Below are 25,643 nucleotides of genomic sequence, written 5' to 3'. Positions count from 1 at the left end.
AGAAACCTTCCCCAACCAGAGAAACCTTCCCCAACCAGAGAAACCTTCCCCAAGCGGAGACTGGCACCCACTGACATGTGGGTGGAGTGAAGAAGATGGGAGTAAAGTGCCGTCCTCAAGGACAGCACCATGCTGATAAAGGATCATGGTGAACACTGCATCTGATCATTGGTGAACACTGCATCTCAAGTGCAACACCTAATCCATTCTGCCTCGGCAGCTTCTGGGAATTATAGTTCATGGCAGTTACAAGATGGTGAAGCAGGTTGATGTGATGACCCAGTATATGAACGCTCGATATTGATCGGGGAGAGGCTTAATGACCCTCCTTAGGTGAACATCAGAAATGCATGTTGTGTATTTTACACCTGGAACAAGGACATTGTGTCACCCATTCCATGGTGTTATGTGCTGCTCTGTAGAAGTTGAGTTTGTGGTGTTCTCTGCTTCTGCTTCTGCATTGATGGGCTGCAACTCCCATGTTCACTCTTATGTAGGAGTGGGGCAGTTTCTGTAGGGGGCAGCACTCCATTTCCAGGGATGTCATGTGCATGCTGGGTGTGTTCTTGTTTCCATCACCCACTGACCGCTGACATGGATTACATGATCTTTACTGTGTGCATTTGATCTCCTGCATGCTTGTTCACATGGAGGGGGGGGTTTCAGGCACTAGAGAGTCTGCCCATCTGTGGATGTGGGAGACGAGAAAAATCACCACCCACAGCCCACTGGATGCCTTGACAGGGACTTAAACCCAGGACACTCAGATTGAAAGTCCCAATGCTTTTAGCACTCCACTGTTGTGCCCATCACACACACACACACACACACATTTCTGTTGTAAAGTAACATCTTTTCTCCCTGAACTCTGTTCCTTGAGTGAAGTTTCAGTTTTTCAAGGAGGCGTCACTGCCATCAGACAAATCCATATATGCTACACCTCATCTGCTAGGCAGATGCTTGACAGCAGCATAACCCAACGCGCATATCAGGCGTGGAGTGCTTGCATATTTGTGTATTTTGCCATGTGTTGTTTTTCAGTGCGCCAAGTGCAAGCTGCACACAGGACCTTGGTTTATCATCTCATCCGAACGACTTTACGCTCCGCTCGGTTTTCCTGTCAAACTAGGGAGGAAGGGCGAGAGTGGGATTCAAACCCAGACCCTCACAGACACTGTATTGACAGACAAGCGTCTTAACCATTCTGCCACCTTGCTCCTGAGTGAAGTCAATCAGTCAATCAATCAATCAAAAACACTTTATTAATCCACATGGAAATTAAGTTGTGCAATCACAGGCCCGTTGTAAACACTGGCATAAAATCATCATGCGCAACATAAGAAGAGATTAAAACTAGTCGAATAAGAATTCCCAATAGCTGACGATAGACTAACCCCCCCTCCGCACACACACATACTCATGTTAAGACAATAGGGTATTGTACAACAATATTTACAAATGAAAACATCCAACAAGAAAAGGGTATAGATTACTAAAAATGACATGCGCGCACGCACGCACACACATGCACGCACTCACACACGTTAAGACCATAAGGTATTGTACAACAATACATTAATAAAAACATCAAGGGAATAAATCGTATATTTAAGTAAAATGCACACACACACACGCACACACACTCTCACTCACACACGCTCACACACACATACAGCGTATGCATGCACATAACATATGTCACGCCAAGAAAATTAGTTGCAGCTCAGGAATGGTTTTCCTGCTCACCCTGCAACGTAGCGTCTAGTCGTTGGCATGAGACAATAAACCAAGGTCCCATTTGCAGCTCACACTTGGCGCAGCAAAAAAGAACCCTTGGCAGTAAAAGTGTTGTCCTCTGGCAAAATTCTGTAGAAGAAATCGACTCTGATATGTACACAGATATTTATATATATATGCACGCACTTAAAGCCTGACAAGCGCGTTGGGTTATGCTGCTGTCAAGCATCTGCCTAGCGGATGTTGTGTGGTTTGTATGGATTTGTCCGAATGCAGAGACATGTCCTTCAGAAATTAAACTCTACTCAGCTAACAGAATTGAAGGGAGAGTAAGATGTTACTGAAATCAACGATAGAAATGTGCATACATGTATGTGTGTGTGTGTGTGTGTGTGTGTGTGTGTGAGGCAGGCGCAACAGATGAGTGGTAAAAGTGTTGGGACTTTCTGTCTGAGAGTCCTGGGTTTGAACGTTTGAATGACGGGTGCAATAGCCGAGTGGTTAAAGTGTTGGACTTTCAATCTGAGGGTCCTGGGTTTGAATGTTTGAATGACGGGTGGAATAGCTGAGTGGTTAAAGTGTTGGACTTTCAATCTGAGGGTCCTGGGTTTGAACGTTTGAATGACGGGTGCAATAGCCGAGTGGTTAAAGTGTTGGACTTTCAATCTGAGGGTCCTGGGTTTGAACGTTTGAATGACGGGTGCAATAGCCGAGTGGTTAAAGTGTTGGACTTTCAACCTGAGGGTCCTGGGTTTGAACGTTTGAATGACGGGTGCAATAGCCGAGTGGTTAAAGTGTTGGACTTTCATCCTGAAGGTCCTGGGTTTGAACATTTGAATGACGGGTGCAATAGCTGAGTGGTTAAAGTGTTGGACTTTCATCCTGAAGGTCCTGGGTTTGAACGTTTGAATGACGGGTGCAATAGCCGAGTGGTTAAAGTGTTGGACTTTCATCCTGAAGGTCCTGGGTTTGAACGTTTGAATGACGGGTGCAATAGCCGAGTGGTTAAAGTGTTGGACTTTCATCCTGAAGGTCCTGGGTTTGAACGTTTGAATGACGGGTGCAATAGCCGAGTGGTTAAAGTGTTGGACTTTCAATCTGAGGGTCCTGGGTTTGAATGTTTGAATGACGGGTGGAATAGCTGAGTGGTTAAAGTGTTGGACTTTCAATCTGAAGGTCCTGGGTTTGAACGTTTGAATGACGGGTGCAATAGCCGAGTGGTTAAAGTGTTGGACTTTCATGTAGGTCCTGGGTTTGAATGTTTGAATGACGGGCGCAATAGCTGAGTGGTTAAAGTGTTGGACTTTTAATCTGAGGGTCCTGGGTTCAAATCACTGTAGCGGCGCCTGGTGGGTAAGGGGTGGAGATTTTTTCGATCTCCCAGGTCAACATAATTTATGTGCAGACCTGGTAGTGCCTGAACCCCCTTCGTGTGTATAATATACGCAAGCAGAAGATCATACACGCATGTTAAAGATCATGTAATCCATGTCAGCGTTGGTGGGTTATGGAAAGAAGAACATACCCAGCATGCAGACCCCTGAAAACAGAGTATGGCTGCCTACATGGCGGGGTAAAAACGGTCATACATGTAAAAGCCCACTCATGTACATACCAGTGAAGATGGAAGTTGCAGCCCATGAACCAAGAAGTAGTATGAAGGAAGTGTGTGTGCTGTGTGCCGTCTCAGTGAGCGCAGCATGGACCTGAGCCTGGCACTGCACAACGTGGCGGGTCAGGGGGTGATGTGGTGCGGCGTGTCGGGCCGACAGCTGGGCAAGCTGCCCCACAACGAGAGTCTGGACATCCCCCTCACCCTCCTCCCCCTCACCCCGGGGCTGCAGGTCAGTGGCTGCTGAGGGGTTTTTTTCCCTGATTTTCTTCTGTGTGTGTGTGTGTGTGGGTGGTTTGTGTGTGTGTGTGTGTGTGTGTGTGTGTGAGTTTGTGTGTGAGCGCGTGCCTGCATGCATGTCTGCTCTTTGTGTGTGTGTGTGTGTGCACGTCTGCTCTGTGTGTGTGTGTGTGTGCATGTATGTGAATAGAATAGAATATTTTTTATTGTCATAAAATCTTGAAGTTAGTAAGACACAATGTGTGTGTGTGTGTGTGTGTGTGTGTTTGTATCTGTACTTCTTGGTAGCAATGTCCATGGTGTCTGATGACCTGTGAGACAGGAACCACAACCCACCAGGCGATGGACCAGAATTCAAACCCAGGACCCTCAGATTGAAAATCCAGTGCTTGAACCACCCAGTTGTTGGCCATCATGCTTATTTTTGTTTGCTCGAATTTCAGTTTGCCTGTGCAGCAAAATTTCTCTTGTTGTCTTATTCCAGCCCTGTAACAAAGTTGTGAATCATTTCTTTTGTCCTGTTTCAGTCTGAATGTGTCACAGACCTCTGAAATCTTTTTTTTTTTTTTTTCAGTCTGTACACGTTAGAGACCATCTGTCTGTCTCATTTCAGTCTGTACGTGTTTCAAACCGTCTCTTCTTTGTTCATGGGCTGTGCCTCCCATGTTAACTCTATGCATGAGTGGGCTTTTAGTGTTGACTATTTTTACACCTGCCATGTAGGTATTGTTTCGGGGGTGGAGGGGAGTGCATGCCAGTTATGTTCTTATTTCCCACAACCCACCGAATGCTGACATGGATTATGGAATCGTTAACGTGTGTATTTGATCATCCTTATGTATATACACATGAAGGGGGTTCAGACACTAGGAGGTCTGCACATCTGTTGGCCTACCATGCACAGGATTCAAACCTGGGACCCTGCTGTGATTAAACCAAACTGTTTCTGTAATATTTTACAGACCATCTCTGTGTTCTTCAGGTCTGTAGGTGTTTTAAACAATGTCTATGATGCATACTGTTTTAGACATCTGTGTTGTCTGTTCAGTCTGTAGATGTTTGAAACAGTGACTGTGATGAACAATGTTATGGACCATCTCTGTGTTGTGTGTTCAGTCTGTAGATGTTTTAAACGATGACTGTGATGCACTGTTCCAGACATCTGTGTTGTCTGTTCAGTCTGTAGATGTTTTAAATGACTGTGATGCACTGTTCCAGACAATCTCTGTGTTGTCTGTTCAGTCTGTAGGTGATTTAACGATGACTGTGATGCACTCTGTTCCAGACAATCTCTGTGTTGTCTGTTCAGTCTGTAGGTGATTTAACGATGACTGTGATGCACTGTTCCAGACAATCTCTGTGTTGTCTGTTCAGTCTGTAGGTGATTTAACGATGACTGTGATGCACTCTGTTCCAGACAATCTCTGTGTTGTCTGTTCAGTCTGTAGGTGATTTAACGATGACTGTGATGCACTCTGTTCCAGACAATCTCTGTGTTGTCTGTTCAGTCTGTAGGTGATTTAACGATGACTGTGATGCACTGTTCCAGACAATCTCTGTGTTGTCTGTTCAGTCTGTAGGTGATTTAACGATGACTGTGATGCACTGTTCCAGACAATCTGTGTGTTGTCTGTTCAGTCTGTAGGTGATTTAACGATGACTGTGATGCACTCTGTTCCAGACAATCTCTGTGTTGTCTGTTCAGTCTGTAGGTGATTTAATGATGACTGTGATGCACTCTGTTCCAGACAATCTCTGTGTTTGTTCAGTCTGTAGGTGATTTAACGATGACTGTGATGCACTGTTCCAGACAATCTCTGTTGTCTGTTCAGTCTGTAGGTGATTTAACGATGACTGTGATGCACTGTTCCAGACAATCTCTGTGTTGTCTGTTCAGTCTGTAGGTGATTTAACGATGACTGTGATGCACTCTGTTCCAGACAATCTCTGTGTTGTCTGTTCAGTCTGGAGGTGATTTAACGATGACTGTGATGCACTCTGTTCCAGACAATCTCTTGTGTTGTCTGTTCAGTCTGTAGGTGATTTAACGATGACTGTGATGCACTGTTCCAGACAATCTCCGTGTTGTCTGTTCAGTCTGTAGGTGATTTAACGATGACTGTGATGCACTGTTCCAGACAATCTCTGTGTTGTCTGTTCAGTCTGTAGGTGATTTAACGATGACTGTGATGCACTGTTCCAGACAATCTCCGTGTTGTCTGTTCAGTCTGTAGGTGATTTAACGATGACTGTGATGCACTGTTCCAGACAATCTCTGTGTTGTCTGTTCAGTCTGTAGGTGATTTAACGATGACTGTGATGCACTGTTCCAGACAATCTCCGTGTTGTCTGTTCAGTCTGTAGGTGATTTAATGATGACTGTGATGCACTGTTCCAGACAATCTCCGTGTTGTCTGTTCAGTCTGTAGGTGATTTAACGATGACTGTGATGCACTGTTCCAGACAATCTCCGTGTTGTCTGTTCAGTCTGTAGGTGATTTAACGATGACTGTGATGCACTCTGTTCCAGACAATCTCTGTGTTGTCTGTTCAGTCTGTAGGTGATTTAACGATGACTGTGATGCACTGTTCCAGACAATCTCTGTGTTGTCTGTTCAGTCTGTAGGTGATTTAACGATGACTGTGATGCACTCTGTTCCAGACAATCTCTGTGTTGTCTGTAGGTGATTTAACGATGACTGTGATGCACTCTGTTCCAGACAATCTCTGTGTTGTCTGTAGGTGATTTAACGATGACTGTGATGCACTGTTCCAGACAATCTCTGGTCTGCGTTTGACGGACAACTTCCTGAAGCGGACCTACGAGCACGACGAGATCGCCCAGGTGTTTGTCATCGATCAGGACACATTCCAGACCATGTGACTGGAGAAAGTGAAACACAAAAATAAATTTGATGCAATTGTTTATTCAAATTTTTTTTTCTTAATCTTCTGTGATCCAATATGTTTTTGAAAAATACTGGTACAGTGTGTGAGAATGTCTTGCAGACATACAGCCAGGTCTACCAGTATAGCTAGTTTACTTAGTGTGAATGAAAGCTTAACTTTATCTACTGTTTGTCATAGTTATGTAGAAGAAAAGCAGTATGTAGGATGGATAGGTATGCTGTGACATTTGTTAGTGCATCCATGTATAAGTTAACACAGTGCATAGTATCCAGTGTGTCTGCATAATGCCATGTGAAAGAATGCTTGCACACTTCTTTTGCTGCCAGAAATCTAAAGGGAAAAAAAAGCATTTTTATAAATACCATCCAAACTCATGAAGATGAAGGAAAATTTACAACCAAGCAGGTTTTAAGGGTTTGTTCGTGAGGTGTTTGTTCAGTTTGGGAGTTGTTGGTCTCCCAGAACCATGACTTGCACTCTGTGCTTGCTCTGTCTGCAGCGTGGATGTGTTTCCGAGTTCAGTGCCAGAGGTGGGAGTGGAAAGAAACTGTATCTGAAGTCTGATAGATAGTGTCGGAACAAATGGTTAAAGAAATGTTTACTGAAAACCTGTGTGTTGACCGGTTTTGGGACCATTTTGAAGGTTGTGCAATATACTGTTTGAAAAAAAAAAAAAAATCTCATATTTAGAAAGATTCGTATTTGTGAGTCTGAGCAGACAAAGAAGAAAACTGCACAAAATGCCCCTGTAACCCTACACACTACCTGTAGTATGGTTTTGTACCTTGTCACACTGACTGACTGTTCTGCTTCCCCCATGTCTTACTGTGGTAAGGTTTTTAACATCACAGACAGTAGTTTGATGTGGTGAGGGTTAAACAAACTGTAGTTTGATGTGGTGAGGGGATGTGGTAAGGGGTTAAACATTGCAGATCTCAAAACACGTCTATTAAGATATTCAAAAACACCTTTATAAAAAAAGAAAAAGAAAAAAGGTGAAATATATTTATCATGCAGTTTGGAGCAGAATAGAAGGGAAACTCACTACTTGTTCAGGTTCGTAGAAGTAGGAATAAAATGTCAGTGGCTTGTAATGCAGTGAACAAACTTTGTACGATATAAACAAATGTCATAGGGAAGTATTGCGTACTGTGGATCACACACATTGATTTGTGGAACTGTGTAAAACTGAAAGAGCATGTGTGGCAAAACGTTTCATTTTGTGTGTATGCAGTGGGTGTTCAAGTTATGAGAGGTATATACTGTTTTATATGGCAGGATGCAATATTTCTTGGTGTACCTATTTTTCATTTTTTTGGTGAAGTGGGAGGAGAAGTGTTTGTGTGATGTACAGAGATTGTCAGGCTGTGAGAGGTGGCTTGCTGTCCACAAGGTCAGCCAGTCCTGTGGGATGAGGGGGACTGAAAACAGCTGTCCACTTCATCTTCCCTCACAGCCACACAGACTGAAGCAGTGACTCATTCCACTGACTTCTGCCCGACATCATTGTACATCAGTGTCCAGAAATGGAAAAATGTGAGTAAACATCTGTGCAGAAATCGAAAGTGTGTGTGTGTAGTGTTCAAATATTAATGATGCCCTCTGTCAGAATGCTTTCAGTCTTCAGATATCAAATGTCAGTCATTTTGAAGTGGAAGTTTCTTCCTTCTTTAACGTCTATTCACTTTGATAGTTGACGTTAAAAGTGCAGGTGTATGTGCACATGTGGTCTGAAACTTTTCATACAGTTCCTCACTGCTTCATCAGAAGTGTCATTGCTGAAGGCACCAAGTGTGGAGGATACATCATGGTCACTGAAGGTGGTGGTGATGAAAACGATGAGGCAGCTCCAGGTGAAGATGATCCGTGGGCTTGGCTCACACAACATCCACTGAATGATTGTTTAAAAAAAAAGCTGCTGGGTTTCTACAGAACCATGAAACTATAAATATCTAGCGTTGAAAAACACTGCCAATGGGGAGGAACATTTAGATACTCCAGTTTGATGGAACACATTGCTGGAAAGGATTTAACCAGACAAATGAAACATTTATCAGTCGGCCACCTCTCCCCTTTTGTGAATTAAATAAAATAAAAAATCTGATGAAATTTACTGTTTTTATCTTCCTCCTTTTGGAGAGAAATATAGACTGAGTACATGAATATACCATGTTCTTCTGAGATGTCAGCCACGGTTGTTTTTTTGCAACATGAATATAACAAAAAGGAATGATATCTGTTAACAAATTCTTATCAGTGTTTAATTAAATTAGCACATTAACAATATAAATGTATTTTCGATATAGTTCCATAGTATGTACCCCTTCAGTCTTTTCAAACCTGTGTCTGGGAAGCTATCACCTGCATGTATTTTCTAGTTCCCCTTTTCAGCCTGGAGTTTCTGTCAGTCATAGGAAACATACCATGCCAAAACCATCATGGAAGTCATATTTAATCACACATACTTAACCGTGACCCAACTAGTGCAGACTCCGGGAGGGGTCTGACATTCCTGTCCTGTGCAAACTACTATCCGCCTATGCGGAGAAAATGAGAGAACTACGGCCGATATCCTCCCGGAAGTAGGTAACGTCCCCTTTGTCCCCCTGGTTATCGCCCTCTTTTTCCGGCAGCCATCTCGACACCTGTTCCTGTGCACTTCATACGGCTAAGTTTTTCGCATTTTCTACCTGTCTATCGATTCTTTGGCGTTTCTGTTTTGTGTCCAATTATGTCTTCAAACAGGTCGCACAATTATGTAGCCCGATTGGGAGATTGGGCTAAAATTAAGGCACGATCGCAATCGATTCGCGATCAGTCTGGGCCCTCTACCTCTGCCGCTCTCAGCAACGCCAACCCTACGCCACCTCCACTTCCTCCGGTCGACTCCAGACCACCACTACCCACTACGCCTCCTCCGGCGACTTCTACAGGTTTGCTTGCCAATACACAGGTCAGTGGTGCCATTCACAATTCTTTTTTCGATTCCTCGGCTCTGCCAGTCGGCAGTACCCGAGTCGACCTCCTCTATCCCTTTCCCCATGCCCTCAGTCTCAACAAGGGATTCTAGCACAAACCCTTTGGGGAAACAACGCAAGTCACTTGCTCTGGATCCGCACACTAGTCTGGGCCCTACATGCGATGCGTCCGTGGTGGCGGCCGTGACATCGGATCACGAGCCCCCCACGCGGCATGCCTCGAACGTCTCGGATCCTTTGGCGACCGTGGCGTGTAGGGATGCCCTCCCCATGTGCAGGGAGGAAGGTGGACCACTAGGGGACACGCTTGCCCATATGCGTGCACCCCTCGTCACAATTTTCCAATCCAAGGGAGGCAACTCCTGCTTCGGTCCCCTTATCGGTGACCGCCGCAGTTACTTCCCTTGCACCGGCACTGCCCCTTGCCTCCAGTGCAGGCACGTGCACGGTTCCACCAAGCCATGCAGTGATGTCCACATCTGCCATTCCTCCGGCTGCTGCTGTTTCCCAGCCACAAACGGTCTCAGCAAGCTGCTCAAACAAACAATCAGCAGCTCATTATCAGCTTGCTGCAGCAATTATGCTCCACTGTCCTTCCTGGTGCCACACCTTCTGCTTCTTCTTCTAATGCAATACCACCACCCCCTGCCACCCACCAGCATCTCCCCTCCACTTCAGCAGGACACACTCAGAGCACCCAGGACAGCCACACCGGCCACGTGCCCAGCACACAGCCTGATCCATCTCCCTATGCCACCGAAGAGACATTTTCTGATGGTGACACAGGAACCACATTCAGAAGAAAACCAGTTGGTTTCCCTGCAGGAAGCACTAGCACACCTAGCTTCCTACACTCCAGACAGGGTGGAGACAATTCACGCACCGGGCACGCCTCAATCCTGTGGTGCTATGGAAATCATGGGCATCCACAGATCCTCCAATGGCCCTCGCTATGCCCTCACACAGTCGCCCATGGTACTTGATGCCCTGAGACAGACTGATAGACTGACAGAGAGAGACTGACAAAAGGGACAGACACAGACAGACACAGAGAGAATGAGAGGGAAGGAGAGAGAGAGAGAGAGACAGGGGAGATATATATATATATGTATGTACAGAGACGGACAGAAGGCGGAAAGAGAGAAGAGAAGACAAGAACAAAAAGCAAAAGTGGCATTTTTGCATGCTGCTCTCAAAGAAAAGAGGGAGCTTGAGTGGTGTGTGTGTGTGTGTGTTTCTTTTTCTTTTTTAAACAAGACATTTATTGTAATTATATTACTCTTTTTGTCACAGCAGATTTCTCTGTGTGAAATTCGGGCTAGTGTCGCTACAAGGAGAGCGTCCCCCCCAACCCTCCCCCCCACCCTCTTTTTTTTTTGTCCTGCTTGCAATTTTATTTGTTTTCCTATCGAAGTGGATTTTTCTACAGAAAATTTTGTCCAGGGACAACCCTTTTTGTTGCTGTAGGTTCTTTTTACTGCCCCAAGTGCATGCATGCTGCCACATGGGTCCACGGTTTATCGTCTCATCCGAACGACTAGCGTCCAGACTACCACTCGAAGTCTAGTGGAGGGGGAGAAAATACTGGCGATTATGGGATTCGAACCAGTGCCCTCAGATGCATCAGCGAGGTCCCCTCTGATTCTGTCCCCAATTTCCCTGCAGCAATGGGTCGAGGCAAATTCTTAAAACCCAACCCAGACCCACTTCAAAACCGCCACTGTTAGCTCCGGGTCCTATCCCTCAAAGGCCCCTGCCTCTTTCTCAGGAGGACCTACTACTACTCCCAAACAACTCACAGGGCAATTGCTCAGTCACAGTGACAGACAGATTCTTGATGGACCTGGAAGAAGCTGCAAGGTTGTCCCTTGAATCAACTGCAGCCATAGACAACTTCCTGGCGGGCCTTGCCACAGCGCTGATGGAAACGCCAGCTGATCCACCAGCCGGCCTTGACATTTCGGTCTTCTCTCCCTTCGTACAGCAGATCGCCCAGCTCCTTATGCACTCTGCCAATATCCAAGCGCAGGCCTACATGAATGTGATTTTGGCCAGGAGGGACGCTGTGCTCGACCACTCTCCATACGTCCGTTCTCTGCCAGAACATGCTTCCCTCAGAGCGCTTCCTCCCACTGACGGTTCCCTTTTTGGTCAGGGCTTCCCCACTGCGGCCATAAAACGCCGCGCAGACTTGGGTAGGGACCTTGCCCTCGGCGCAGGCCCTCTCCGCACTCAGGCACATCCGCGGCACGCTCAACGGCATCAGCCCTACACCTTCAGGCGTAGCAACATTACCTCCTTCGGACCGCCCCCGCGCCAGTCCACACCGTCAAACGCCAGAGCACAACCCAGGGGTCAGCCCAGGCCGTACAGGCGCCAGCCGCACTCGCTCCGCCCTCCACGCAGGCCAGCAACCAACTCCACACCGGCCCACCCCCAATGACTTGCCCCCGGCCTTCACCCGCCACTCGCGCACCAACAGCCAGCAGGAAGCCTGTCCAGGCACATGCCAGCGTGGCTGTCTCTCCCAGCATGCGAGTGGGTCCTCCGGGTGATAGGGTCGGGGTTCCGCCTGCCTTGGCACCTCTCACTCTCTCTCCTCCTCCCTTCCCCCCCCAACAGGGCGACGCAGCCTGCTCAGCCCTGCGGGACGAAATACTCTCTTCTCCACAAAGAGGCCATAGAAGAAGCTCCTCCTCTCTCCGGGCTTCTTCGGCCGCATTTTCGTCGTTCCCAAAACATCCGGCGGATGGCGGCCAGTCCTAGACCTTTCGCCCCTAAACAGATATCTCCAGCACAAATCATTCCGCATGGAATCACCTGCGTCAATCAGGGACTCCATCAGCCAAGGCGACTGGGCAGTCTCCATAGACCTCACAGACGCTTACTTCCATATCCTCGTTCACCCCAGGGACCGCAAGTGGCTCCGCTTCTCATGGGAAGGCAAGTCCTTCCAGTTCAGAGCCCTTCCATTTGGCCTGGCTCCAGCCCCGTGGGTCTTCACCAGGGTGGTCAGGGAACTATGTTTGGCCCTCAGGAGCAAGGGCATACGCCTGAGGGTCTACCTAGACGACTGGTTGATCCTTGCAGAGAGCAAGGCCCTCTGCCAGCATCACCTCAACCTCGTCAGGACCCAGTGCCAAGCACTGGGCTTTCTGATGAACACAGACAAATCGGACCTGGAGCCCTCTCAACAGTTCGAATTCCTGGGTATGGCGATCGATTCGGTATCAATGACCATACATCCGGCCATGCCTCGCCTCCACAGGCTACACAGCCTCCTTTCTCATCTATCACAGGCAGCCTCGGCGTCAGCCAGGGAGCTTGCCTCTCTACTGGGCTTCATGGAGTCTCTTGCTGCACTGGTCCCCTTGGGCAGACTACACAAACGCCCATATCAGCGCCACTTCCAGAACAGGTGGTCCCAGTCTTCTCAGACATGGGACACCCACATTCCTCTAGGCACATGGTTCTCACAGTCGACCCAGCGCTGGATGGACATGCAATGGCTCAACGCCGGGGTTCCCATCTCGAACCCAACTCCGGATGCAGAACTATACACAGATGCCTCCAACATGGGCTGGGGTGCTCACATGGAGAACCACACAGCGTCGGGGACTTGGTCCCCACAACAGCAGTCATGGCACATCAACAAACTGGAACTGGAGGCGGTCTCCCTTGCCCTCCAGCACTTCCTCCCCCACGTTTCGCACAGGTCAATCTTGCTATGCAGACAACACGACGGTAGCATGTTATCTGAACAAACAGGGGGGAGCTCACTCTCACCAGCTGTCCCTGCATGCGGAGACAGTCCTCCTCTGGTGTCAAGAGCACAACATCCACCTGACAGCACGACATGTCCCAGGCAAGCTCAACATTCTAGCAGATTACCTCAGCAGATCCCACACAGTGCTTCAGACAGAGTGGACCCTGTCACACTCAACACTTCAGCCGATCTGGGACCATTGGCACAAACCACATGTGGATCTCTTCGCCACAAGGTTCAACTCCCGCATTCCCACATACGTCTCCCCAGTCCCAGTCCCGGGCCGTGGACGCCCTGTCGATCAGCTGGTCCAACCTTTCGGGGTATGCCTTCCCCCCACTGCCAATCATGGGAAAAGTCCTCAGAAAGGCAAGGCTGGAGAGCCGCCCTGATTCTCATCGCACCCCACTGGCCAGCACAGCCGTGATTCCCCGACCTTCTCCACCTCACTCACGTCCCCCCACTCCGCCTTCACATCGCCAGACATTCCCTAGTCCAGCCCCGCTCGGGCATCCCCCACGGAAACCCAGAAGTTCTCAACCTACACGCCTGGCTACTGTGCGGGAATCTCTGTCAGCACTAGGCGCCTCTGATGACACAGCCGACCTCGTGTGCAGGTCACATCAAAGGCACTCAAGGCGTTTACTCTGCACACTGGAATCGCTGGCTCTCCTGGTGCTCAACCCACTCAGTCAATCCCACACACCCATCCAACATGGACCTCGCCAACTTTCTCGCCTTCCTCTCCTCCTCCAAAGGCCTCTCCGCCTCTGCAGTTTGCATCCATCGCGCTGCAATCAGCTCCACTCTTCGGCAACTAGGCGGACCCTCTTTCTCAGATGACCCCCTGCTCAGGGCACTGGTCTGAGGGGCTTCCCTCAGCCACACACGTACATCCCCCCGGACCCCTTCTTGGGACCTTTTTCTGGTCCTACAATACCTCCGCAAGGCCCCCTTCGAACCCCTTGCTATAGCTCCCTTCAAGCTACTCTCAATGAAGACACTCTTTCTCGTCTCACTCGCCTCAGGCAGGCGTTGTAGTGAGGTCCATGCCCTCAGTGGCGTCACTCAGGATATAGCCTTTGAGCCGGACGGATCTATCTCACTTAGGTTCCTCCCTGAATTTCTTGCCAAAAATCAGACTCCCGATACACCCTCTCCCATTCTTTTCATCAAACCGCTCTCTTCCATTCTAGCCCATGATGACGAGGATAGATTCCTCTGCCCGGTCAGGACCCTGCGCATATACCTCAAAAGGTCGCGTCCCTTCCGAGCGTCCAAGCGACTCCTCTTCATTAGCTGGAACCTGGACCATCCACGTGACATTTGCAAAACGTCGCTGTCTCGATGGATAGTCAATGCGATTAAAGGTGCATATGCAGACGTAGGTTTGAGACTCGATGCCTCCTCAGCCAGAGCGCATGAAGTCAGAGCGTGGTCCTCCTCTCTTGCCCTGGCGCACTCAATACGGCTACAAGACATCTTGGATGCCGCCTACTGGAAAAATCCTGCCACCTTCATCGACTTCTACCTGAGAGACGTCGCACGCCTGCGGGATGGCTCAAGAGGCATCGCTTCTGTGGTAGTTGCACAGCAGACTATCGCAGCACATAGACAGTAGAACAGGCTAGCCCGCCACCTTGTCGCGCTATTCTGCACTGGTTGGGTCACGGTTAAGTATGTGTGATTAAAAGGAAATTTTCTATCTAAAATTACAATTAAATACCATACTTACCGTGACCCAAATTTAAAACCCTCCCGTCCTCCCCGCTTCCTGTTCTCCCTGCGCTGCTGATGGCATATTGCGGTCAAGAGGGCGATAACCAGGGGGACAAAAGGGACGTTACCTACTTCCGGGAGGTTATCGGCCGTAGTTCTCTCATTTTCTCCGCATAGGCAGATAGTAGTTTGCACAGGACAGGAATGTCAGACCCCTGCCGGAGTCTGCACTAGTTGGGTCACGGTAAGTATGTTATTTAAACGTAATTTTAGATAGAAAATTTCCTTTTTCAGGATACAGTGAAAAATTGTGTTACTGTTGCATGTGCTAATTAGAAATACTTCTTCCAAAAAAAACAACCTCATCAGATACTGGAAATGAACAAGATGAGTTGTGACACACCTGCCAGTCACCATTTTGACCAGTGTGGTTAAGATGTTGGTCAATGTCATTATATTGGTCCAGTTCAGATAACTATGTAGATCCATCACACCATGCACACACTGTCCATCATACTTGTTCACCAAGCATTCTGCAGTACAGATAAGTGGTGGCGGTGTGTCCATCGAGATCGATGATGACCATCGTTGTCATCCAGCTGGGGGAGGGTGGTGGTGGGGTGGGGGGGAGGATGCTCATGAATCTATCCGTGAACGCGCAGATGGCTGAATAGTCCAATCTGCGCACGAAATGTTCGCTGACAGTTGGGGCAGACAAAGACGGGCATACCATTGTCAGGGAGCTCGTTTGCCCGTGACTTTCTGGCCTGGCCTTTGTGCACAGCAGCGCGCCATTTGTCACGGTCCACTGCAGATTCCTCCCAGGAGTCAGGGTTGATATCAAACGCTTTCAGAGTATCTCTGAAGCGCTGCTTCTGTCCTCCGTGTGATCTCTTCCCTTGATGCGGCTCGCCATAGAGCCTTTTGGGCAGCCGATGGTCTGGCATGCGCGCCACATGTCCAGCCCAGCGAAGCTGGGACTTCATCAGGATGGTGAAGATGCTGGGAAGGGTGGCTTTTGCGAGCACCTCTGTGTCTGGGGTCCTGTCTTGCCACTTGATGTTCAGTAGCTTCCTGAGGCATGTTGTGTGGAAGTGGTTCAGCTTCTTCGCATGTCGTTGGTACACTGTCCAAGTTTCGCAGGCATACAGTAGTGTGGGGAGAACTACTGCTCTGTAGACCTTTAGCTTGGTCTCGAGACTAATGCCTCTTCTGTTCCAGACATTTGCATTGAGTCTACCAAAAGTTGCGCTTGCTCTTGCAATCCTGACGTTCACTTCATTGTCACATTTCGTGACAGTGTGCTGCCAAGGTATGTGAACCGCTCCACCGCACTGAGCCTCTGACCGTGATGTTGGGCTCAACGTAGGGTTTCCCTGGGGCTGGCTGATGGAGAACTTCAGTTTTCCTCGTGCTGATGATAGGCCGAAGTTCCTGCTGGCAGTGGCAAACTTGTCGACGCTGAGTTGCATGTCAGATTCAGATCCAGCGTTGAGGGCACAATCATCAGCAAACAAAAAGTCTCTGATGATGTCTGTCATGACCTTCGTTTTTGCTTGAAGCCTTCTGAGGTTAAACAGCTTGCCATCTGTTCGGTACTTTAGGCCGAGTCCAACATCGCCATCTCTGAAGGCATCAGTAAGCATTGCAGAGAACATGAGGCTGAACAGCATTGGAGCCAGGACGCAGCCTTGCTCGACACCATTTGTGACAGCAAAAGGAGCAGATGTTTCGCCATTGTCCTGGACTCGAGCCTGCATGCCTTCATGTGCTATTGTTCCAAACAGACTGATTTCATGTATTTTTAGACTTAAAACACAAACATGTTATAATAAATATATATATATGGTTTATCATAATGGGTCTTCCAAGAAATCAAATGGATACACACAAGACAAAATTTTAAAAAATTGCAGTTAAAAAGTGCAGGAGATATTTACATTAAATTGGATTAAAAAAAAAAAAAATTCAAATGAGTGTCACATAGAAATGAATGAAACTACCAGAATGTTACAGAAGACAAGGTGGAAGTACCAGAACTTTACAGGAAAATGGATGAAAAAACAACAACAGAAGTGTTTAAAAAAAAAAACAACACAACAGAAGTGTTTTGAAAAAAACCCAACAAAACAAATCCACAATTAAATTACATGCCGTATGGAAGAAACATCTGACAATGTTAGGTGCATGTTTTATGCAATACTGCTATTTCGTTTTTGGTTTCCTTATGGTCTCTGAAACGTGTATTGGTAAGTCACTTGCTGTTTGATGTGGTCTCCTCTGTTTTCAGCTGTTCTCTGGGTTCCACCAAATTTACTGTTGGTCACATTGTAAACAAATGAAACAAAGTGAATGCACTGCTTTATTTGTGTACAATGTGACAATACATGTCTGTCAAACCTAGAAAAAGTTTAAAACATTCAGATGAACGGTGGAAAGATGTCGCATTACAGACAGAAAATTCCATCAACAAGCATTTCAGAAACCGTAACAAAAAATGAAACCAAAGTGGCAGCAGTGCACATGAGGTATGGACAAGGACAATTGTACAAACTGGTGGTAGGGTTCAGCTGGATCCACAACCTTTGGAACAAAATTGCTCTACAGCTGCAGCATTGTCAAAGGATCAAATGTTTCATGAAAAGTGTTGGAGAGAAGACTGTCAAATTTCTGAAATAAAATGCTTTGAAGAAAGAACAAACCAGGAGGGAATGAACACTGAACATTTTCAGTAAAACCAATAATCACATTAGAACAGGGATACAACAAAAATAATGAACAGTGTTAAAGGATTAGGGATTAAAACTAGCGAAAATGGATACAAAATATATTGGGTAATATTCCAGGAAATTCAATAAAACGTAGGGGAAAAACCTAAACCTACAGAGGGGCATGAATAATGACAAGCGGAGAGAGAAAAAAAGGACATGGAATGGTATGAAAAATGACAAGCAGAGAGAAAAAAAGACATGGAATGGTATGGAAAATGACAGAGAAAGGACATGGAATGGTATGAAAAATGACAAGCAGAGAGAAAGGACATGGAATGGTATGAAAAATGACAAGCAGAGAGAAAAAAAGACATGGAATGGAAAATGACAGAGAAAAAAAAGACATGGAATGGTATGAAAAATGACAGAAAAAGGACATGGAATGGTATGGAAAAAATGACAAGCAGAGAGAGAAAAAGGACATGGAATGGTATGAGAAATGACAGGCAGCAAGAAAAAAAAAAAAGTCATCTTAACTGGTTCAGTGTCTTAACAACATCACACAATATTGTTTACAAGGTTCCAGAGTATAGTGATATAATCTGCAATGATGCAGCAGTCACTAGAGTGATCCATTTTGTTTAAAAGAAAAATCTTACAAATAGTTCACATGCTTCAGTTACTTTCTCCCAAAGAAGAATTGAACTCTGATGCACAGAGGTGACCACAATCAGGACAGATAGCAGCAGCAGCAGGGATTGATGCCTTTGCTGGGCCCACGGGGGGTTGTGGTTTACATATGTTGGTGGCTGCTCCTCAAAACTACATAGAGGAATACATCTGAACCCATTCCCTACTGCTGTATCCCCAACATCAGTCAGTGTCCACCAAAAACACTGCATACACTTCCTTTGCCTTGCCACCTGTTCACAAGTGATGTTAACTGCTACTTCTTTTCTCAGTTTCTTTCTCAACTTTTAAAGTAACTGTCATCCATAGTCCTTTGACTTGCGCTTTTGCGCACAACTTAAACAGAGACATACACTCATGTGATATTTTATATATATATCTCCACCACTTATGATATTCAAAATGACATACTCATTCTATGAGGTACCCCGAGTCTAGCAAGTCACTTGATGCTTGAAATTACAGGCACTTGTCTGATTCAAGTGCTGGGGTAAAAGCAGAGACTCAACACATCTGAAGTGCTGTCACACACTGCATACACACTATCATCTGAAGTGCTGTCACACACTGCATACACACTATCATCTGAAGTGCTGTCACACACTGCATACACACTATCATCTGAAGACACATCTGAAGTGCTGTCACACACTGCATACACACTATCATCTGAAGGCACATCTGAAGTGCTGTCACACACTGCATACACACTATCATCTGAAGGCAGAGGGGCATCCCATGGATTTTTAACTCAGTGGTATTAACAATTTTCTTTTCAATCAAATACAATATACCCTGTACTTGAGACTGATGATGGTAGTGAACAGCAAGCAGGTATCAAAGACACTTCAACCAGCTGATGTTGGTTTCTTTACCTTTCTTTGAGGTGGGGTTTTTGGTCACTGTGCTATATGTCCACACTCTGTGGTGACTTGGGATGCTGTGTGCACACACTGTACACTCTGTGGTGACTTGGGATGCTGTGTGCACACACTGTTGACAGAGCACTTCGTGGCACTAGAGTCCACAGCCTTGTGGGTCAGCAAAACGCTTCATGCATTGACTGTGTTCTGTGGAGGCACATTTCATGTTCACAGTCAACTGACAGTTCAATACATTGCTGTAAGGGCCCCCCAAAAGCAGACGGACCAATCAGCGTCAGACTTGACCTGTGCACAGTGTGGGAGGGGCAACCATCCACGCCTGACGCTGTATCAATCACCACCCAGAGTGGTGGCATCACAGTCTCCAGAGACTGACAGATTTCTGTCTGTTGTACTGTCAGGTAACTGTACTGTCCGTTTATCATCAGAATGGATCATCAGCATCACAAGTCATTCGACCTCTGCATGTTCTGTATCACAGACGTAATATGGAGCCAACTTCTTCCAACCTCTGTGCCATCGTTGATGTTATAGTAGGCACAGGGCTACCCACTGCTCTGTGACAGCATCTAAAGATAACACTATGGACACATTGTTCAATTGTTTGCTGTACAATACTGTAATCAATTTTCACAAATGGCTGGACTGTAGCTACATGCTTCTGATTTGTTGGCATCCATTCATTTCTGGTTTCTGACTATATGTGGATAGAGTACTTTGCATACATAGGTTGTATGCAGCTATACACACTGCGTTCATACACCTGTCACCAGACGCACTGTGCCACATGAGACCTGATCCAGTCTTCCAGCTGGTTTGTCTATACATGAGTCCTCCCCTTTTTTCATTGAAGGGTTGTATCAGCATGACACTAGCTACACGTCAGTCAGTCAGCTGTTTGATCCAGAGGTCCTTTGATAGTCAGCCAGAAATCTGTTAAATTTTGTTCATGTGGCACTGTCCTGTTGCCCCTTTCTAATTCCCTGTGTTGATGCAGATGGGGCCATAGCACTTGTGGACTAGTTTCCCTGCTGTGTCATTTCCTTGAGAAATCCCTGGTTCTGCGCCCTTCCCAGTTGTCCACAGAGAAGCCACGACATTGCACGACTCACACACAACCTCACTGGACGCTGGTGTGTGACCCTGTGGGGTCAGGGAGGTCAGGAGGAGCGGGGGTCAAGCTGCTGCCTGTTTCTGTCTTCACCGCCCTCCTCCTCTGGCGCTGTGTCCATCACCTGAGGTCTGGCTCTTCCCCTGGTGCTGGGAACGCCTGCGTAGTCATGGTCTGTGGATGTGGGGTCACCAGCTGCGTGGTCATCCCTGACCACGTCCACCTGGACGTCACTGCCTTCGCCCTCCACCTGTGAGGAATCCTTTCCCTTGCTGACAACATCCACACCAGAGGCATCAACGTCTTCAGTCCTAGGACTGTCAGAGCGGCTGGGGTCGGTGGCTGGCTGTGTGGAAGATGTGACGTTTTGATGATCGCTGTCATTGTTGCTGTTGTCGTCATTGTTCTCTGCAGTGTCCTTGATGGCCAGTTGGGAGCGACGTCTGATGGCCAGGACTTTCTGTTCCTCTGCCAGTTGCTGCCAGCACTTCAGGTTGGCCCTGAAACACAAATTCATTTTTTTGTTGTTTTTTTTGGTGTGTTATCCTTTTGGCTACTTTGTGGGTGTGGAGGTTGCAACTTCTTCTGCATGTCTGTATCTTTTACATTTATTTGTTTATTATCATTGTCTTTATTCTTTTAAAATTTTTATTATTATTAGTAGTAGTATTTTATTTTCATATTTAAATATTCATTTACTTCTTTGTTTAATTATCATTATTTCTCAAGGCCTGACTAAGCGTGTTGGGTTACACTGCTGGTCAGGCATCTGCTTGGCAGATGTGGTGTAGCGTACATGGATTTGTCCAAACGCAGTGATGCCTCCTTGAGCTACTGATACTGACTTCAGCATTTGTGTGCTGAAACTCACAACTTCCAGGTAAGAGTGGAGAGAGGGGGCAGGTGTGTGTGAGAGACACAGGGGTGTGGGGGTGGAGAGAGACTGGGGGTGGAGGGGGGAGGTAAGAGAGACGACTGGCACTCACGTGACTCCTGTTAGCATGGGTTCCGTTTCTGGAATGATTTCTGTCAGCAGCTCGTAGCATGGTAGACAGATACCCAGAATAAAGCCAACCTGTATCAACAGTCATGATGTTGAAACAACATTCAACAGCCCACTGCACATTGTAAACAGATATCCAGTATACAGCCATCCTGCATTATCACTACTTCTGCTACTAATAATAGTAAATTATATTGGTAACAACACTGAGCAGCACATAGTATATTGTAGACACATATAGCCAGTATATATGCATCAATAATGATAATAATGAAACAAGCCCACAGCAGATCATAGATACTCAGGATAAAGTCTGCATGTGCCAACAAGAACATCATCTGTATCTTTACAGCCAACTGACTATGAACATCAAGACCATCATTATAAAATGGTTAATAAATTAAAAAGCTCCAATGATGAACAGTCACAACAGAAAGTGCAAAAGTTCATAACAATAATCCTAATAAATAATCATTATCATTAAAAGAATGTGGGTCTTATGCATGCATAAAGCTGAATTACAGTGTGTGTTGCCTTTTTTAAGTATTCTTTATACTTAATTTTTCAACTTATACCACTGAATCAATAACCACAGATTTGAAAGAATTGTAGACGGGCGCCATAGCCGAATGGTTAAAGCGTTGGACTGTCAATCTGAGGGTCCCGGGTTCGAATCACGGTGACGGCGCCTGGTGGGTAAAGGGTGGAGATTTTTACGATCTCCCAGGTCAACATATGTGCAGACCTGCCAGTGCCTGAACCCCCTTTGTGTGTATACGCAAGCATAAGATCAAATGCGCACGTTAAAGATCCTGTAATCCATGTCAGCGTTCGGTGGGTTATGGAAACAACATATGGTGGGTTATGGAAACACCCAGCACGCACACCTCCGAAAGGGGAGTATGGCTGCCTACATGGCGGGGTAAAAACGGTCATACACGTAAAAAGACCACTCGCGTATATATGAGTGAACGTGGGAGTTGAAGCCCACGAACGCAGAAGAAGAAGAAAGAATTGTAAACTGTACACAAGAAATAAATGCTGACTTACAGTGTAGCTTTCGGCTGCCAAACAGCTGCCTTCATCATGCATGACGTACAATATTCCTCATATTAGTACACCTCATAATAATATAAAACATACCTTCATATTCATATTGTGAATATACCTTCCATCCTTAGTAAACCAACAAATACACGGACACACAAACTTCATTTTACCCCAGGAGAGAGAGAGAGAGAGAAGAGGATGGAGGGAGGAGAGAGAGAGGATGGAGGGAGGAGAGAAGGGTTGACCTCCAGCTGTGGCAGCTCGTTCTGTTTGTCACGGTCCATCATAGGCATGGGAGTCATGCCTTTGGCCTTCTCCTCGTCCCCCTGTCAAGCACACACACACACAATCTTTTTCAGTTTGTACCAAAGCAAAATAGAAAAAAATGATTAAAAACAATAAAAATTTAGTTAAAAAAACAAGAGTTGAATCACACACACACACACAGAACAAATGAAGCCCAAGAAATTACACAGTGATGCATGCTCACATTCCCCCCTCTTCTCTCTCTTTTATCTGCACTTCTTTGTAAACCTTCCATCTCTGTTTTGCTCACTCCTCTCTTTCTCATGCCCTTGAGTAGTTTCCAAATGATACAGGATTTGTTTACTGTCGTGTCTCGCCTCCCTTGGGTGTCAGGTGATTCCTGTGACAGCCACTCTCTTGGGCATTGGCACAGTTTGAGAACTGTGTTACCTGGCCTTCCATACTACAAGTGTCATTACATTCTCATCTGGCCTTCCATACTACAAGTGTCATTACATTCTCACCTGGCCTTCCATACTACAAGTGTCATTACATTCTCACCTGGCCTTCCATACTACAAGTGTCATTACATTCTCATCTGGTCTTCCATACAAGTGTCATTACATTCTCAACTGGTCTTCCATACTACAAGTGTCATTACATTCTCAGTCCCCCAGCTAGGGCCTATTTCACTCCTATCTCATCCATCAGTTCAGTTTCCTTGTCATGTAAAGCAGAGTGGTTATGAAACAGTTTCATTGTATTTACAAACACCAGCATTTTTTGGTGGGAACATGCAACAAAAAAAAATCATAAATGCACAGTCATCATATTTCAAGTAAACTGTTGCAAAACTGAATGAGTTATTCAAACGAGAGAGTGTGAAATTTTTCACCCTCGAGGTACAGCAACGGTTAACCGTTCACATAATCCTCTACAGATCAGTGTGTGAAAGTGGAAGTGAAACAGTTGAAAAACTGACAGGAGTTAATGAAGATTCAAACGAGAGTGTGTGAAATTTTTCACCCTTGAGGTACGGCAACGGTTAACCGTTCACATCATCCTCTACAGATCAGTGTGTGAAAGTGGATGTGAAACAGTTGAAAAACTGACAGGAGTTAATGAAGATTTGAATGAGGGTGTGGGTAATATTTCACCGACAGGAATGGCAACGATTAACTGTTCACATCATCCCCTACAGATCAGTGTGTGAAAGCGTGAGGTGTGCCCACCTGCTGCCAGAACTCCTCCATGATGACGTAGACCAGGTCCAACTGTGTGTCCCAGGGCTTGAACATGGCGCACAGGTCACAGGCCGTCATCATGACGCCCATCACCAGATGTCTGGTCACACAACGCTTCACACATCAACACTCTTCACTTCACACAACGCTTCACACATCAACACTCTTCACTTCTCACACAACTCTTCACACATCAACACTCTTCACTTCTAACATCAACTCTTCACACAACGCTTCACACATCAACACTCTTCACTTCACACATCAACACTCTTCACTTCAGACATCAACACTCTTCACTTCACACAACGCTTCACACATCAACACTCTTCACTTCACACAACGCTTCACACATCAACACTCTTCACTTCACACAACACTTCACACAACACTTTTCACACAACGCTTCACATATCAACACTCTCCACACAACGCTTCACACGTCATCACTCTTCACTTCACACAACGCTTCACACATCATCACTCTTCACTTCACACAACGCTTCACACATCAACACTTCACTTCACACAACGCTTCACACATCAACACTCTTCACTTCACACAACGCTTCACACATCATCACTCTTCACTTCACACAACGCTTCACACATCAACACTTCACTTCACACAACTGTTCACACATCAACACTCTTCACTTCACACAACACTCTTCACGAAACACTTCACACATCAACACTCTTCACGAAACACTTCACACATCAACACTCTTCACTTCACACAACACTTCACATATCAACACTCTTCACGAAACACTTCACACATCAACACTCTTCACTTCACACAACGCTTCACCTATCAACACTCTCCACTTCACATATCAACACTCTTCACTTCACACAAAGCTACATGAACATGACAGACGTGGTGACCAATGACTGGAAGCTACACAAACATGACAGACCTGGTGACCAATGACTGGAAGCTACACAAACATGACAGACCTGGTGACTGAAGACAGAAAGCTACACAAACATGACAGACCTGGTGACTGAAGACAGAAAGCTACACAAACATTACAGACCTGGTGACTGAAGACAGAAAGCTACACAAACATGTGAGGGTGTGTGGCCACCCCTCCAGACCTACCGGTGTTCCAGGACGTCCCAGGAGAACCCCGTTGTGGCGAGAGTGTCCTTCAGCTGGGCGTGGTTGGTGAAGAACAGGGCCAGGTCTGTGGCCAGGATGCTGTGGCGGATGTTCCCCAACACCTGTACACACACACACAGCATGCACATACAGTGCATATACATCACAGTTACATGACACATATATCCCACATACATAATACATACATCACATATGCATTACACATAAATCACATATACATCACATAAATCATATACATTACACACAAATAAATCACATGTACAGCACATATACATCACACATAAATTACATATACAGCACATACACACATAAATCACATTTACAGCACACCTACATCACCAGTTTTCATCACACATACACAGATAAATCACATATACATCACTGATAAACGCACACATTTTGGTGAAATTTTGTCCACTGTGTTTCATGGTATTTAGATTCCTAATACAACAATGTGAAAAATTGGTGATGATATTCACTGCACACATTTACACCACACATACACACACAAAAGCACATACCACATGCACATCACACACACAAGCAAACACCATATACACACCACACGCACTCCCGCACACCACACATGCACACTTACATATGCATTTATGCA

The 25,643-nt window shown here is 46.2% G+C and overlaps 2 protein-coding genes across 5 annotated transcripts in view; one reads left to right on the top strand and one right to left on the bottom strand.

Moving 5' to 3' along the window:
• The window catches only part of LOC143280189 (trafficking protein particle complex subunit 13-like), a 185,232-nt gene extending 177,768 nt beyond the window's left edge, over positions 1-7,464 (top strand). For both annotated transcript variants that reach the window (XM_076584794.1, XM_076584796.1), the window contains exons 10-11: positions 3,428-3,581; positions 6,366-7,464. In XM_076584794.1, coding sequence (XP_076440909.1) covers positions 3,428-3,581; positions 6,366-6,473 — 262 coding nt within the window. In that variant the 3' untranslated portion in view covers positions 6,474-7,464. The remainder of the gene's footprint in view (positions 1-3,427; positions 3,582-6,365) is intronic.
• A 10,667-nt stretch (positions 7,465-18,131) lies between these two features.
• Positions 18,132-25,643, bottom strand: part of LOC143280188 (putative 3',5'-cyclic phosphodiesterase pde-5) — a 56,330-nt gene continuing 48,818 nt past the window's right edge. For 2 of the 3 annotated variants that reach the window (XM_076584793.1, XM_076584792.1), the window contains exons 22-26: positions 25,010-25,131; positions 23,890-24,001; positions 22,657-22,737; positions 21,345-21,433; positions 18,134-20,858 (exon numbers count right to left, since the gene is read on the bottom strand). In XM_076584793.1, the coding sequence (XP_076440908.1) occupies positions 20,408-20,858; positions 21,345-21,433; positions 22,657-22,737; positions 23,890-24,001; positions 25,010-25,131 (855 nt within the window). In that variant the 3' untranslated portion in view covers positions 18,134-20,407. Of the gene's footprint in view, positions 20,859-21,344; positions 21,434-22,656; positions 22,738-23,889; positions 24,002-25,009; positions 25,132-25,643 lie in introns of all 3 variants that reach the window. The other variant, XM_076584791.1, reaches the window with a different exon arrangement.

The sequence above is a fragment of the Babylonia areolata genome, chromosome 3 (assembly GCF_041734735.1).
Source record: "Babylonia areolata isolate BAREFJ2019XMU chromosome 3, ASM4173473v1, whole genome shotgun sequence".
Lineage (NCBI taxonomy): Eukaryota > Metazoa > Mollusca > Gastropoda > Neogastropoda > Buccinidae > Babylonia > Babylonia areolata.
The sequence above is the reverse complement of the archived record's forward strand: the minus strand, read 5'-3'. Positions and strand labels throughout refer to the sequence as shown.